General features: G+C 35.4%; 2 protein-coding genes across 5 annotated transcripts; one reads left to right on the top strand and one right to left on the bottom strand.

Moving 5' to 3' along the window:
* Positions 1-6,688: 6,688 nt before the first annotated feature.
* On the bottom strand, positions 6,689-8,772 carry LOC102663792 (uncharacterized). Its single transcript, XM_006603396.1, has 2 exons — positions 7,282-8,772; positions 6,689-7,186 (listed from the first exon to the last, which is right to left on the bottom strand). The coding sequence occupies exons 1-2, from the start codon at positions 8,770-8,772 to the stop codon at positions 6,689-6,691; spliced, it is 1,989 nt and encodes a 662-aa protein (XP_006603459.1).
* A 949-nt stretch (positions 8,773-9,721) lies between these two features.
* LOC100796507 (dolichol-phosphate mannose synthase subunit 3) lies at positions 9,722-15,478 on the top strand. Of its 4 annotated transcripts, none has more exons than XR_001386314.2 (4): positions 9,722-10,059; positions 13,404-13,509; positions 13,755-13,862; positions 15,237-15,478. XR_001386314.2 is itself a non-coding variant. In XM_006602446.3 (4 exons), exons 2-4 carry the CDS (start codon positions 13,412-13,414, stop codon positions 15,294-15,296), a joined length of 270 nt encoding a protein of 89 aa, XP_006602509.1. In that variant the 5' UTR covers positions 9,741-10,059; positions 13,404-13,411; the 3' UTR covers positions 15,297-15,478. The 4 variants fall into 4 exon arrangements, 1 of the variants encoding a protein (XP_006602509.1); XR_005889659.1 differs by having other exon boundaries at positions 9,727-10,059; positions 13,783-13,862; XM_006602446.3 differs by having other exon boundaries at positions 9,741-10,059; positions 13,404-13,513.
* The last annotated feature ends 364 nt before the right edge of the window (positions 15,479-15,842 follow it).

The raw sequence follows: 15,842 nt of genomic DNA, 5'->3' as shown, positions 1-15,842 counted from the left end.
AAACTCAATTTATACCGGTTCGACCACTTTTCGTGCCTACGTCCAGTCCTCAAGCAACCCACTTGAGATTTTTCACTATCTCTGTAAATCCTTTACATACTTTGAACACACCTTAGGATCCCTCACCCTTGTGTTCAAAGATTCTCCAAGAGACAACCCGTCTCTTGATTACAATTCTCACAATCCAAGAGATAACCAGTCTCTTGATTACAACTGACTTTCTGAGATGAAAAGAAAGATTTTTCTCCTTTAGAGTGGATGATACAAATTAAAGTTCCTAGAGGAATTTCTCTCTTTTAGAGATGATAATACAATTTGAAGTTCCTGGATGAATTCTCAATAGATTTATAAGTGCTTTCCCAAGAGTTGTTGAGAGAGCATTTGACAATTAAGTTCTCTTAGAATATCTTTTTCTTGCTTTTCGAAGTCAGACACTCATATATATAGGCCCATTGTGTCTTTTCAAAATGGTTTGAAGAGATGTGTCTTTTCAAAAAACTTTTCTGAAATTTTCTCACTGGTAATCGATTAGAAGTTTCCGATAATTGATTACACAATTATATTTTGAAGGGTCATGACTTTTCAAAGTGTTTTCTGAAGTGTCGTTGTGGGTAATTGATTTCAAACATCTGGTAATCGATTACATGATTCAAAATTCAAATTCAAAACCCTTTTAAAAAGCTGATTTTCAAAATTATCTTCTGGTAATCGATTATACTGCCTGGTAATCGATTACAAGAGCCTTTGCTCTCTTGGAAACATTTTGTTTTAAGGCAAAAATAATCAACCAGTGAGATTGTTTGAGGCCTTATCTTTTTCTTGATCTTGTTAGCTTGACCTTGAATTAATCTTGAAGCAATGATTAACCTTTGAATGTTTGTTAAAGCAATGCTTAACTGTTGAATGTTTGTTAAAGCAACCTTGTTTGATTCTACTTTGGCATCATCAAAATCATGTATTCATACATTCACATGTAGTAGTGACTTTTTTGAGCCACCTATAGTAACGGTCAAAACCCCTAGGCCAAGTTCCTAAATTAGAGGGAATAGAACTTATCCAACTAAGAAGTGATGGGAATCAGATAGGTATCATGATAAAGGTAATGCTCGAGGAAGGTAACAACATTGGTTACATAATCAATACAAGGGCAAAGGTAGAAGTATCCTTCGTGGGCCTTGAGAGGATTGACAGAGCCACTAGGGGCTATGGGTTGTTCTTGATCCTCTTGACTGCTCAAAAAGCTAGACGAGGAATATGATGACTCATCATTAGAGCCATCACCATATTCGTAGGGCCTAGATTGAGAGTTGTTGATGGTAGACATGGTGAAATCGAAAGTGAAATTACCAGAGATGAAGAAAGAAGAAAACAAATAATAAGTTAAATCAGATGGTTAGCAACAATGAGGAAAGGTTATTTAAATAAGACTTACACATACATAACAACTAGAGATATTAAATGCAAAGCCAGTTACAAAGATTAAAAGAAGAGGGAAAGATTGAAACAAATATATCTTAACCCTTCATGTGACCAATCAGTGTTAAGATATAGGGAGGCATTTGTTACCAGGCAAAATATTTTCAGTTAGCCGAGTGAATCAAGATGGAAACTTAGCCAAAAAGAGTTTGTTGTGATTTCAGATAAAGTGGTGAGATTCAATTGTTATAGAAGATAATTTAGCTAATATTTTGAAAATTTAGATAAAGCTCAAAAGATAAGCACATCAGATTTTGAGTTGTGGCTAAAATCATGAGATTCTAGATAAAATCAGTTGAAAACGTGAAAATCCCATGATTTAGGAAATGATTCCTAAAAATTCGGAATAAGGGGAACACACCTTGTTGTCGTCTATCCGAAATCAATTGAAAATGAAGGAATCATGTGCGAACATGGGTAAACACGATTTAGGTTTACTTAAGTTAGATTTTACAATATAAATAGTTGTTTATGAAACGTTTGTAAGAACCTTCAATAAAAAACAAGCAATCAATGCAATTAATTTCTAGTTGTCTTTTAAGTCTATTGTTATTCTTTCAAATTCAATCTTTATATTATTTCATTCGTATTTCTGTTCAAAATCACCCAAGTCAAGTACTATTTGTAGTAACTTAAGAGCCCACAGAAGCTTAAGGGACAAATGTATCCTCCTCTTGACAACCAAATCATTTGAGTCATTATTTAAATTTTGGAATCGTGTTGAAGTAGTTATAACCAAATTCATTTCGGTTAATTGTTAAGTTTTATCGCGAACAGAAAAATATGTTCTTTTATCATATTAGTTCTTTCTCCCTTACATAATGCTTGTGTGTTTTGTTTGTTTGATGGGTGGTTTTAGTTATTCTATTATGCTTTTGTCTTCATGACCTTATGAGACCATATTTATGTTTTTTTTTTGTACCATAGACCATATCTATGTTATGTTAACTCAAGGGATGTGTCTCTGCATATTTTTAATAAATAAAAAAGGGAAAAAAGATATAGAAGTTAAAAAATAAAAAAATAACTAATATAAGAGTAGTGAATAATTATTAAAATAGAGTAATAAAATTTTAAAAATTAAAAAATGATAAAAATTGTCTAAAACTTGAGGGAAAAAAATATTCATTTTATTAGTAGTATAGATAATAACATCAGTTAGTGTTATTTAACTTCACGTTTAAACTAATAAGTATTTTGTTCATACATGTGTATCTAAATTAAGAGAAACTGAAAAAAATACTTAAAAGACAATATTATTTACGCAAAGATATTTATTATGAATGGGAAATGCATAATTAATTCAAGTAAAATATAAAAACAATAGATTAAATAAGAAAATATTTAAAAATCTCTTAAGAGGCAAAACCTGCAGCAAAAATGTTGATATGCATTGGAAATTAAAAGAATAAAACCTCTATACGTTTTTTTTTATAAGAAATATGAATTTATATTATAATGAAGGGAGCACTAGGAGTACTCCAACCCATTACAAGAATGTCTCAGATGAGATAGTTTCAAACTTTACTACATAGAAAAGGTGAATTCCACCAATCTAAAATATTCGATTCACCTACCCCTCCTACCTTTCCCATGAACCAGGCCCAACATATGTGCTTAATTTGATTGATAGTCTTGGGAATGTCTTTTTCCTCCTCCTTGAAGATGCTATTATTGTGCACCTGCCAAATGATCCACAAAGTAGCCAACCAAAACATAAAGGGCACCTTGTTTCTGCTAGTGTTGTATTTGAGGAGCCTATCATATTCCCAAAAATGTTGAACTCCCCCCACTGCTATAACATTGACAATCCCAATCCAGCTCAAAATTTCTTTCCAAATACATTTAGAAAAATCACAGTGAAAGAATAAGTGTACAACATTTTCATCACAAGAATCACATAGAGAGCACCTACTATTATTAATGACCACATTCCTTCTAATTAAATTATCCTTGGTTGGCAATCGATCCAATAGTAACCGCCAACAAAACAAAGCTACTTTGGATGGCACAGGAACTTTCCAAACTATAGATAGTATATCCAGTATATCGCTATTCATTTGTGTTTGATTTACCAAAGACATGGCAAAAGAATAGCAAGAACTTACAGTGAATAATTTGGAGTTGTGTAAGGACCACTTCCACCTGTCATGAGATTCTGCCACTAGATGCACATCAACCAGAATGGTCTCCAAAGAGTGAAGTGACTCTTCCTCCTTCGGATTTAACTGTCTCTTCCAAGTCAAGCCCCACGTCCATTGGTCTCTCCTCCATGAACCTGCGTTTCCTATAGACACCAACTGCTGAGATGAAATTGCAAATAGCTCCGGAAAAGCATCCTTCAACGGCTCAGACCCTAACCATTTATTATACCAAAATAGAATTGATTGTCCATCTCCTACATCACAACTCACTGCTCTTTGAAAGAAATTCTAGTTTTGTGACAAATCTTTCTCCAACAACATCAAATCCCGCCACCATATTGAATCTTTTGTGCCCCATGATCGATCAAGACTACAAGTTTGCTTTGCTATTAAATTACCATATCTAAAAGCTAGCAAATCCCTCCAAAGTGCTTTATGATCATGAATACACCTCCACTTCCATTTAGCCAGCAAAGATATGTTGAAAACCTCTAAATTCTTCACACCCAACCCTCCCTCTTTCTTCGGTTTGCAAATGTCTTCCCATGACACCCAACAAATCTTCCTTTCCTCCTCATGTGATCCCCACAAAAAATCTCTTTGAATTTGTGTTAGTTCCTTAATAACCACTTTAGGAGCTTTGAAAAAGGAGAAAAAATATAGAGGTAAACTCGAGAGAACTGAATTAATAAGTGTTACCTTTCCTCCGATGGATAGATTACGTCCCCTCCAACAAGACAATTTAGCCCTCATAGAATCCACCACCGGTTTCCAAGTCGATCTTCGCCGCGGGTTGGCACCAATTGGAACACCCAAGAACTTAAAAGGTATTAAAGTCATACAACAAGAGAGAAAGATTGATGCTGACTCTAGAAAACCTTCATTGATATTCAAACCAATCAACTTACTTTTGTGGAAATTGACCCGAAGACCAGATACTAACTCAAAGCTTCTGAAAGTAGTTTTGATGCTCCACAAATTCTTCCAAGACCCCTTACCCAATAAAATTGTGTCATCAGCAAATTGTAATAGAGACAAGTTCAAACCATCTGCCACCTGATAACCATCAAAATTTCCAACCTGACTTGCCTTTTGTACCAAACCAGAAAGTCCCTGTGCCACAATGAGAAATAAAAATGGAGATAGTGGATCTCCTTGTCTTAAACCTTTATGAGCTGTGAATTCATCCGTGGGGCTCCCATTAACCAAGACTGACATAGAACTAGAAAAAACACACGCCTGTATCCACCCAATCCATCTCTTATCAAAACCCATTCTGTTCAACATGTAAGTCAAAAAACTCCAGGAAACCGAGTCATATGCCTTCTCAAAGTCTACCTTAAACAACAAACATTCATCCTTTCTACGTTTGGAAAGATCAACTACCTCATTAATCATCAAGACACCATCTAAAATTTGTCTTCCTGAAATGAAAGCTGACTGACAAGGAGATATAAGTTAGCTATTACCTTCTTTAATCTAGACGCCAACACCTTGGAGAGAATTTTATATAGGCACCCAATCAGACAAATGGGCCTATATTCCTTTAGATCCTGGGGATTATTTACCTTTGGAATCAAAGCCAAGAAGGAAGCCGTAATAGCTTTAGGAAGCACACCTGTGATATGAAATTCTTGTAAAAATTCAACAATATCATCCTTGACAAACTCCCAACATTCTTTTATAAAGCGCAAGTTGAAACCATCCGGACCAGGGCATTTATTACCATCACAACTCCACACTACATCCTTTATCTCCTCCTCTGAAAATGGTGCCACTAAGAAAGAATTTTCTTCCGACCCCAAAGTCTAAAACTCTATCCCCCCCCAACACCGGTCTAGAAAAAGAAGCTTCCTTGAATCCTTCCTCAAAAAATCGACGCACTTCCATCTTCACTTCCCCAACCTGTTCCACACAACGCCCCTCCACTTGTAAGGATAAAATTTGATTCTTTCTCCTCCTATCTTGAAGACAAGAATGAAAGAATTTTGTGTTAGAATCTCCTTCTTTAATCCAATGCAACCTAGATTTCTGTTTCAACAAGCTCTCCTTCATCATTAGTTGTTGCCAAAATAATGCATTTGCTTCTTTCTTCTTCACCACCACATTAAGATTACACCCCTCCTCTATGCCTCTGTCCAACTCATTCATATCAGCCACTATATTTTCTATATTAAGGTCTAGCCACCCAAACACCTCCTTATTCCACTTTTTCAAACTCTCTCTAATAATTTTCAGCTTCTCCTTTATGACATATGCCTTTCTTCCAGTAATCTGAATCTTCTTCCACTCCTCAACAATAAAAGACTTGAAACCATCATGTTCAAGCCAGCAGTTATTAAAACGAAAAGGCTTAGGACCCCAATTGGGATTAGAACATTCCAACCATATGGGGCAATGATCAGAAATGTCTCGTTTACCAACCCTCTGCCCCTTTACTTGCCATAGATTCATGATGCCATCTGAAACAAGAAACCTGTCCAATCTACTAGCAGCAATACCATCAGAGCAAAAATAAGTAAATTTATTCCCATGCAAAGGAGGATCAATAAGATTCATTTCATTCACAAAAGCATTAAAATCCACCATATCAATATGCCCCCAATTTTCGCTTCTGCCTGTCCTTTCCTCCCTATTAGATACCGCATTGAAATCCCCCACCAGACACCACTCTCCCGCAGAGCTACCATATTTGAGATTATATAAAGTCTCCCACAATAATCTTCTACCAGCAGTATTACATGGAGCATAAACATTAACGAAGAAGAATAATTTCGACTTAAACTCAACACAAACACCTATGAAGCCATGACCAGAAAAATTAGACTTAACCACCCATAATCCCCTTTTCCACATCATTAACAAACCACCCGACAAACCAGACGAAGGCAAAGCTATCCAATCAATTAACTGGTTACCCCACATATTTTCAATAACATAATCTTCAATAAATTCTCTCTTAGTTTCTTGGAGACAAACAAGATCAAAATTACCTGAATTGATAATTTTGGCCAACCTCCTTCTCTTTGAATTGTCTCCCAACCCTCTCATGTTCAAAGACATAATATTCATGAGACACCATTGTTGTTCACCCTCTGCTGCTTTGCAACTGCATCTCTGCTCTCACATAAATTAATCTGCTGAATGTACACCTCGTCCTTCTCCGTGCCTTCCACCCCTATGTGACGTGCCTCTTCCCAAACCCTCTGCGCCACTGATTTGCTCTGTAAAACCCAGAACTTGTTGTTACATAAACGCATATCAGCGCTTGACAACGACCCACCGCACAAGACCGAGCCACCAGAGAAATGCGTTGAGGCTTGCTCTATTGCTGTGCACGACTTTACAGGAGCTTCGTTCATGGAGGATTGCTGAGAAATTGATTTCAAATCATGATTGACCTTGTTGGAACGTGATGCCCAACCCGGTTTTGAGAGCAAGCCACGTTTGGAAAGTTTTCTCTGTTTCACGCGTGGGATCTGAGAAGAGAGATTGTTTCTTTGGATTGAAGAGAGTCTTTCCAATAATGGGCCTGAGTTATTATTAAAAACTGGACCCAAATGATTCTGAGACACAATTGGGCCAAACGAACTTAATGAATTTCCTGGGCTTTCTTCACAAAACCCTCTTTACACCCCCCTGATCCACGTGTTGCACTCACATGCGAATTTGCTGAATATTCCCCCACTTGTTGACTCTCTAATCGTTTCATAAAATCTCCAGCAGAGTTCCAACACAATGAATTATCCTTTGAGTGGTCTTTTATCTCCTCCACGTAATCCTCCCCTAATTCCTGATTACCACTTTTACTTACCAACTCATTATTGCCTACATTTGAATTTGAAATTGATATTCCAATTAATGCCTCATTTAATGTTGAATTATTTCCATAACTGCCAGCTTCATCATCCTCCTCCACCAAATCATCTTCCGGCGAACTCTCCGGCCACACTTCATCGTCACTAGAAGAATTTTCATCATTATATAACTCGCGCTTACTTTGATCCTGTAAACTACTCCATTGTATTGGACCAAACCAATCCTCCACCATCTTAATGGAAAAAGAGACGCCATTGATACACACCTTGCGGATCATATTAATTGCCTCTTTTTTGACTGTGCGCACCATTAATCGAGCTACATCCATTGTCTTTCTCTTCATGGTGTTGTCATCAGAATGTACAAAAACGCCAATATCCTTCGTTAAAAAAGAGAAGAAATCGGAGTCCCATACGTGGCTTGGAACCCCGTAACATCTCACCCAAACCAATCTCTCCTCGTCTACGATCGACGCATTCCACGGCTTGATTTCTTTGAACCATTGTTGTAGCCACCCTTTCGCTTCCTCTATGTAGCCTTGGAAGTCCTCGTCATCTACACTACCTTCTAAGAGAACCATGTTAGCTCCTAAGGGAGTAACTAAAATTGTAGACACCCCTTGCATAGCAAAATGTTCTTGTATAAGATAAGATTGGCCCGGATGTATCACAACGCCGACCATAGCTTTACTTAGACGCTTCATATCATCCACCTTTGCCTCATACTTCAGCTCGCCACCCATTTGGTCATGCATGGATCCGTTTGTAATTTTACAAGCTTGGCCAATGACTTTCGGTTTCCACACCTGAGTTGACTTCCGTACCACCGGCTCACTCTCCTTAGATATTGGCCCCCCGGGCATCTTCTTCGCTTGATCTCTTTGATATCGAGGAAGATTTGCAAAAAGCTTATCCCTTCCAATGAAAATATTGTCTAGCTTCATGGCGAATCGTTCCGGCTCTTGAATCCGGCAAAAACGAGCAAAACCGAATCTTTTACCCATCCTATTTCTCCTTGTCGGAATCACCACCTCTTGCAAGTCACCATAGCTCCTGAGACTGTTGAACAAGTGCTTCGCATTCATCTCCTCCGCAAAATTGGTAATGTAAATCGTTGTTGATTGTAGTTGCTCCTTACTCCTTTGGTCCCTGGATTGATAAATATCTGGTTTGGTATAACCAGAGCCTCTCCCACCATCCCACCTCTTACGATATTGCACAAGATTCCACCCATCATCATATTGCACCTTTGTGTGAAAAGCACCACCTCCATTCTCCCACCGCCAAGAATCCCCTCTCCCACCGTCCACTCCCCTTCTCGCCCCACCTCTCATTGAGTATACATACCTATTAATAGTGAATACACGTACACAGACCCACCATGAGTACGTAATCTTTGCAAGTCCACCTCTATACGTTTGATTATTATTGAATTGTTAGTGAACTGTCCAAATAAATTATTGGACTGTTATTTGGTGCTTTCCTGATTCAATTCTGTGTTCAATTTTCAATTCTGTGTTCAATTTTCTGTTATGACTTGAAGTGGTTTTATATAAAATATGTTTGATCCTAGTTCTATGTAATGTCGCATTGAAATCAAGTAGTGTCTCTGTCCCATAATAATCATTTAGTAAGAAAGAAAATTTTATCTTAAAATAATTATTATTTTCAATTTTTAATATATCATTAATTATTTATATTCTTCGAATATTATATGAGTTACAAAAATAAATAAATTAATAATAAGATTAATTTTATAAAATTATTATTCTTTTTTATTTATTTATTGGTTTTTTTCAATCTTTATAAAATAATCTAGGAGGATAGTTATAATACGAAGGAAGAAATACATGTTTGCATGATTATCAAAATGGTGAGCCAACTCCTATAACTCCATAGGCATCATAAGGATTAACTCATAAATATACACGTTTTTGGATAAATTGGCAGCAAATTTGGTGGACTCAAGAGTAAATTTTAAACTGCCAGAAATTATTTTTAAAAAAATATGAGAGGATTTTTTTTTTTTACAAATTACATACTATTAACTTATGATACTGTTAACACGATGAAAAAAAGACAAAAAATAATTTTTCAAAAATTTAAATAATTGATAAAAATAAGATTTAATTATTCATTTAATTCTTATAGATTTTAACTTTATTCATTTTAGTCTTATAGTTAATAAATGAAAACTATAGGATGAATAATTAAACCTATAAATAATTATTCAAATTTGAATTACTAAAAGATATATAAGCACCCAAGGATCTCGGTCGTTGAATCGTTGGTTTTAATAAACGATCTGGATTTCCTCAACTAGACTCTCGAGGATGGATCCGTGTCTCAAAAACGCACGTTTAGTGGCGAACTGAACAAACAAACCCTTGATCCGTCATTGTATTTGTAACCTCGAATCGAAGGAGAAGACGTCCCTTTTGTTTCTGCGACTACTCTCCAAGTCCGGTTTTGGTCTTCTCTCCTCTCCTATCTCACTCGCGATTGCGTTTATTCTTGTTTGGTGGAGGATTTCGCCCACTGTTCTGGTGAAGGGGAAGACCTCGCTCACTTGGACTTAAACGGTGCCTGGATCCTCAGAGTTCAGAATACGTTTTCAAGCTGTAACAGTTCTTAGTCCTATCCTTTCTTTATGTTCCAATTTGGTTTAGAATATCAGGATTTCTATATATTGTTTTTCTTTTATTGTTGCCATTTTAGTTGGCTGTGGATTGTGGTTGATTTTTTATTATTTTTAATCGTTGACATCTTGCTTTATTTTTTTGCTTTATTATGTTGTCGAAATGTTGAATTGGTTTATTATTTATAGGTATTTTTAGTAGACTCTTACGAGTTTACAGGGCTCCCACGAGTCTAGGCTGACTCTCGAGTTTTTGATAACCTTGCATGCTTGAAATGAGTTTTAGGATATGCTGTCATAACCATCAAAAATGCTTTCTTTGTTTAGAAATTGGTGTCATTCTGAATATGATGCAAATTGGAAACCCCTGTTTTGAATTGATTCATTTGATGTGCTATGACTTTTGTGTTCTTGCCTTCTTGGTTTCCATCATTTTGTGTCATGGGTTTTTAGTTGATAGGGTTTGTACCTGATACTTCCAAGTGATGCTGGGAGATTGCGCATGGGCTTTGAGTTGCATTAAACTATGAAATGAATTTCATGGAGATCCCACCTGATGGAAGTGGCAAATAGCTTTTAATTCAATAACCATCATAAATGCTTTCTTTGTTTAGGAATTGGTGCCATTCTGAATATAATGGAAACCTCTGTTTTGAATTGATTCATTTGATGTGTGATGATTTTTGTGTTCTTGGTTTCCTTGATTTAGTGACACGGGTTTTTAGTTGATAGGGTTTGTATCCGATACTTCCAAGTGATGCTGGGAGATTGCGCATGGGCTTTGAGTTGCATTAAACTATGACATGAATTTCATGGAGATCCCACCTGATGGAAGTGGCAAATAGCTTTTAATTCAATAACCATCATAAATGCTTTCTTTGTTTAGGAATTGGTGCCATTCTGAATATAATGGAAATCTCTGTTTTGAATTGATTCATTTGATGTGTGATGATTTTTGTGTTCTTGGTTTCCTTGATTTAGTGACACGGGTTTTTAGTTGATAGGGTTTGTATCTGATACTTCCAAGTGATGCTGGGAGATTGCGCAAGGGCTTTGAGTTGCATTAAACTATGAAATGATTTTCATGGAGATCCCATCTGATGGAAGTGGAAAATAGTTTTTAATTCAATTAAGTAGTCATGGAGAATTTGGTTTCTTCATGAATGCGGTTCCAGTTGATTATTTATTTTGATCCTTCCCTGGAGGTAGGAAATGATTTGAAATTCTGTATGTACTTACGTTTTTAGCAGTGGTTGCATTGATATTGATATAATGGTTGTTAATTAGTTTTAACTTTTAAGGCTATATTAGCATTTTGAAAACATTTGATGTGTGATGGTTGAATGTAATGAATTGAATTCCTTCATCTAATTCAATGAGTTTGTCTGTTTTCTTTTGATATTTGTTTTTCCATTTAGGTCTGGACTTGTTGGTCTTGATTTTTAGGAAGTTTCTTCGTTTCTTTTGGTCCAGTAATACAATGCCTTTTTAATATGTTTTTTTATTCTTGGAATCAAAGCAGGTTCAGATGTAAAATCTTCTACATCTTTGATTACTCTTGTACTTCTTGGATTAGTTGAGAAATATGAATTTAACTGGCCGGAATTTCTTCTTGTAACTGCCAAATGATGCTGGGAGATTGTGCAAGGGCTTTGAGTCATTTAACTATCATATTTGTTGTTAACAATGAAATGAATTTCATGGAAATCCCATCTGATGGCTGTAGCTACACAAGTTTTTTACTATGTAATAGTTTGTTCAAGGGTTGGGTTCCTTTGATCTTAATTCTCTTACTCTTTGGTTCATTGATGAAGGTACGAAAGATTTGTGAGATATTATTAAATTTTGAGAGTATTAAAAATATATAAGAAATTCCCGAATGTATAACATGCAGACAATTCCTCTTAAATCATGTTTAAAGCTATATGAGCATTCTGAATATGTCTGATGTATTTGAAACTACTATATTATCACTAAGAATCTAGACATCTGTGATAATGCTCAATGGGTTTGCCTGTTTGAGATATTTTTCTTATGTCTAAGTGTTTGAGTGTACCTTTTAAGGTCCTGATTGTTTAAAGCTCTATTTTAAATATTATGTTTGAATATTTTATGCATATAGCTATGTGGATTTAATTGGTGGGGGTTTTCATCCACTTCTTCCTAATGATGCTGGATGATTGAGCAATGGCTTTATTTTTTACTGGACTTCCATTTTTTCATGGGTAACTTGTTGGTGGTAGTGGCAGCAATTATAGTTTTCTTAATTTAAGGAGTCAAGGAGGATTCTTGTACTAGTAGATTTGTATTACGGTTATTGTGTCTTGTACTCTTGTCTGAAGGTTTGAAAGAATTAGGCTAAAATTTTAACAGTAATTGCATGCTGTAAACATACCAGGATGTTGTACAATAATTCAACACTATTGCTACCTATGAAGCACAAACTTATACATAGGAACACACACTAAATTTTATAAATTGTGAACATGCGTATGTGTTTAACAATTAAGATTCATAATTCATGATATCATTCTTCAAGATTTATAATATCTTGACATATGCCATGTGCCAAAATGAAATGAAAAAACTGGGAGAGTTAAAGTGGTATGCTACAAAAGCATTGCTGTCGTATTTTCTGTTATTAAAAATTGCATAAAAAATTAAATAGACCTAGCCACTTTGTGTGTGTATTTGGAATTTTAAATGATTATATCCATGCTGTTCGTGGTATGTATTAGTCATTTTGGAGCCCTTTTCTTGGGGGGATTGGATGCATGTGTTGTATCAATGCTTTATATAGATTGCAACTATTTTTATAGCAAGCATGAATAGATGTTTTACATTCTTTTCCTATCGTGTCTCTCATACTAATTATAGGCTTAATGCCGTCACCTTCAAACTTTAAAGTGATTCATGAGTCATGCTCATGACACTGGGGTTGTGGTTGTATTTTGATTTCTGATATTTTGTTAGGGAAGGGAGTTTCTAAACAGAACTCTTATTGCTCAAATTTTTTTGCATCTTTAGATAGTTAAGGTGCACTTCACATCAAGAATTATTAACATAGATCTTACTTTCTCATAAATATTAGTGAAAATTATTGGGTTTTTTTTGGCAATTTGCTTCAACTTTCGAGACTTGTCTTGTCTTTGTTTCTTTCCTTTATCATTTTCTTCTGATTCGTCACCCTCCCCACTTTTTTATTCACATGCATACACCCATACCAATGTATGTTGTTTTGTCATGAAGCATTTACAATTGTAAGTTGTAACCACTTTTTGTTTTAATGAATTTATACACACATTTATATAATTGATCTAATTTCAGATTGATAAATGAAGCATATTGTGAAGATTTTGACATTGGTAATGGCCATTACTGCATTATGGGTTGGCCTTCTACAAACTTCTATGATTCCACGCAGCCATACTTGGTTGGTAGTCTTAATGTTATTAATGCTTGGTTTTTATTTTTTATTTGTTTTTGGTACAAAATAGTTTTTGGGAAGGGTTGCTTTCTCTTTCCAAGGCTAGGGCATGCAACAGGCCTCAATGAGTACTGGCAGCTGGATTCAAACCTAAGCCTTCTTTTCCACCTGAATCAATCCTGTTGTAACTCTATTTTGTTGGATTTTATTCTGCATAATGCTGACTATGCCTTGTTCTGTACCCTGTGCAGTTACCCATATATTTTGTTGTGTCTTTAGGATGTTATGGTCTTTTAATGGTTGGAATTGGTTTGATGAATTTTCCAACCTGTCCTCAAGAAGCTCTATTGTTGCAGAAGGTATTCTTCTACACCTTCTGTTCATTAGATATGGTAGTGTTAGCCAATTAAATCCATGGTTTGTGCTTTTATAGTGCCTTTGAAATATGGATGTTACTAGATGTGCATGCATTTGTAGTTTACTCTCATTTCACAATTGTGTAAATATACGTATAAATTATAAATGATTTCTGGACTGAAAAGATGATTATGTTTAATTTCCACATACTTATTTTGGATGGAAAATTAGCTATTATTGAGATTCATCAAAATTAGATGTTGTTGAGGTTAAAAAAAGTTATTAGGATAAGATGTCCTCTTATAATATTACAAAGGAGAAGTAAAAAAAAAAATGAATAGTCTTAAAGATGAAGACCACAAAAAACAAGCCAGTCACAACTCACAAGTCTCATAAAAGCATACTTGTTTTTCCCCCTGCCACCTACTATTTGGCCCTTTATAATTCAGTGGTTTCTAACTGGTATGAATATTTAAACATATAAAGACTCCACTCTTTAGTTTAATGCATGGGGTGCATGTCTCAGTTGTTCTAATTACGTAGGGAGTTAATTAATGACTGTGTCATTTACCACTGGAGTTGGTTGGATTATATCACCAAGATCCTTCCCTCATATTTATCATTTTGATTGGGAAAAAAATGTAGGTGCAGAAGCTGGACTGGACATAGAACTGATAGAAGGATAATTTTGTAAATCCAATGTAATCACAAGGATATTTTAATATTTCATATCTGACATACTGCAGGCCTAGATTATGATTCATATTCCTCTTGCTTTGTTGTATAACAATGTCCATCATGCTGTAATGGATCATCCTCACTGAACATATAGTATGCCACTTGTTCCATGTCAAGCTCCAATTATTCTATTAGGTAGATTTAAATGAATGTTTTTGTATCTCCAACACATACTTTCATCAATGAAGGTTCTTTTCTTGTTCTCATACGTTTGTGAATTTTAGTTGGTCCTCTTTCCATATGCTGGCGGAAAGTAAATTCCATCAGCTAAATAGAAACCTAATTTTGCCAACATTAGGAATCTCAACACCAATTTGAGTGCTTTACTGCTCTAACTCTTCCAAAATTGCACTGCATCTACTATAAGAAAATGATTTTGCTCCCCCAAATCTTAACTCTGTTCAAATAGTTCAATTGTTATGGTTATTATGCACTTACTAGTTTTATCCTCCTAATTTTCCTTTAAGCAATTCAGTAGAGCTGATCATTATGACCAGATTATAATGGAGATTATAATGGACTAGTGCTGGATTCATGATGTGGCAAAATTGAAGCCATTTTTCTTAGATAGAACTCAAATATGGTTTGCTGATTGTGGCATGTCGCCAAAGAAAGTTGCTTATTTTGGTTCTTTTCAGGACATTGTTGAGGCCAAGGAATATCTGCAACAAAAAGGAGTTGATGTTAGTTCCAGCTGATGCGGTCTCAAATCTCGCATGATGTTCTGAATTAGCTTATGACAATTACCTGATTGGGAGTTGCGAAAGATTTTTGGCTTTTAACTTCATACACAAAATACTGATATGGGAATTGCTTTCGATTTTGGCTTAATGTACATGAACTCTTTACTATAATCAATGGATAACTTTTTCTGTTGGTAGTTATTTTTTATTTTTTATTCATTTTTAAAATTTTGATTGCAAATTTGTAGTCTTAGAGTACACTGGAACCGGATATTAAACTATGATAACTCAGCCACTAGGATTGGATTAGTGGAAAGGGGGTCTGGGTAGTTTGGATGAAGTCATAAATTCAAATTTCATTGTCACCATCGTATCAAGGAAAAGATGATAGCTCAATTTGGTTAGATAGGCATGTTGGATTGAATGGTTTCAACAGAACAAACTCAAGTTGTTCACATATAGTGCGTTTTGGAAATGATTTGAGGATGCAATTTTTCACGTCCAACAAAAAGCAGCTTCAGGAAAAACGTGATTTTTCACGTCAAATATGTCCCACGAATA

The sequence above is a fragment of the Glycine max genome, chromosome 18 (genome assembly GCF_000004515.6).
Source record: "Glycine max cultivar Williams 82 chromosome 18, Glycine_max_v4.0, whole genome shotgun sequence".
Taxonomy (NCBI): domain Eukaryota; kingdom Viridiplantae; phylum Streptophyta; class Magnoliopsida; order Fabales; family Fabaceae; genus Glycine; species Glycine max.
The sequence above is the reverse complement of the archived record's forward strand: the minus strand, read 5'-3'. Positions and strand labels throughout refer to the sequence as shown.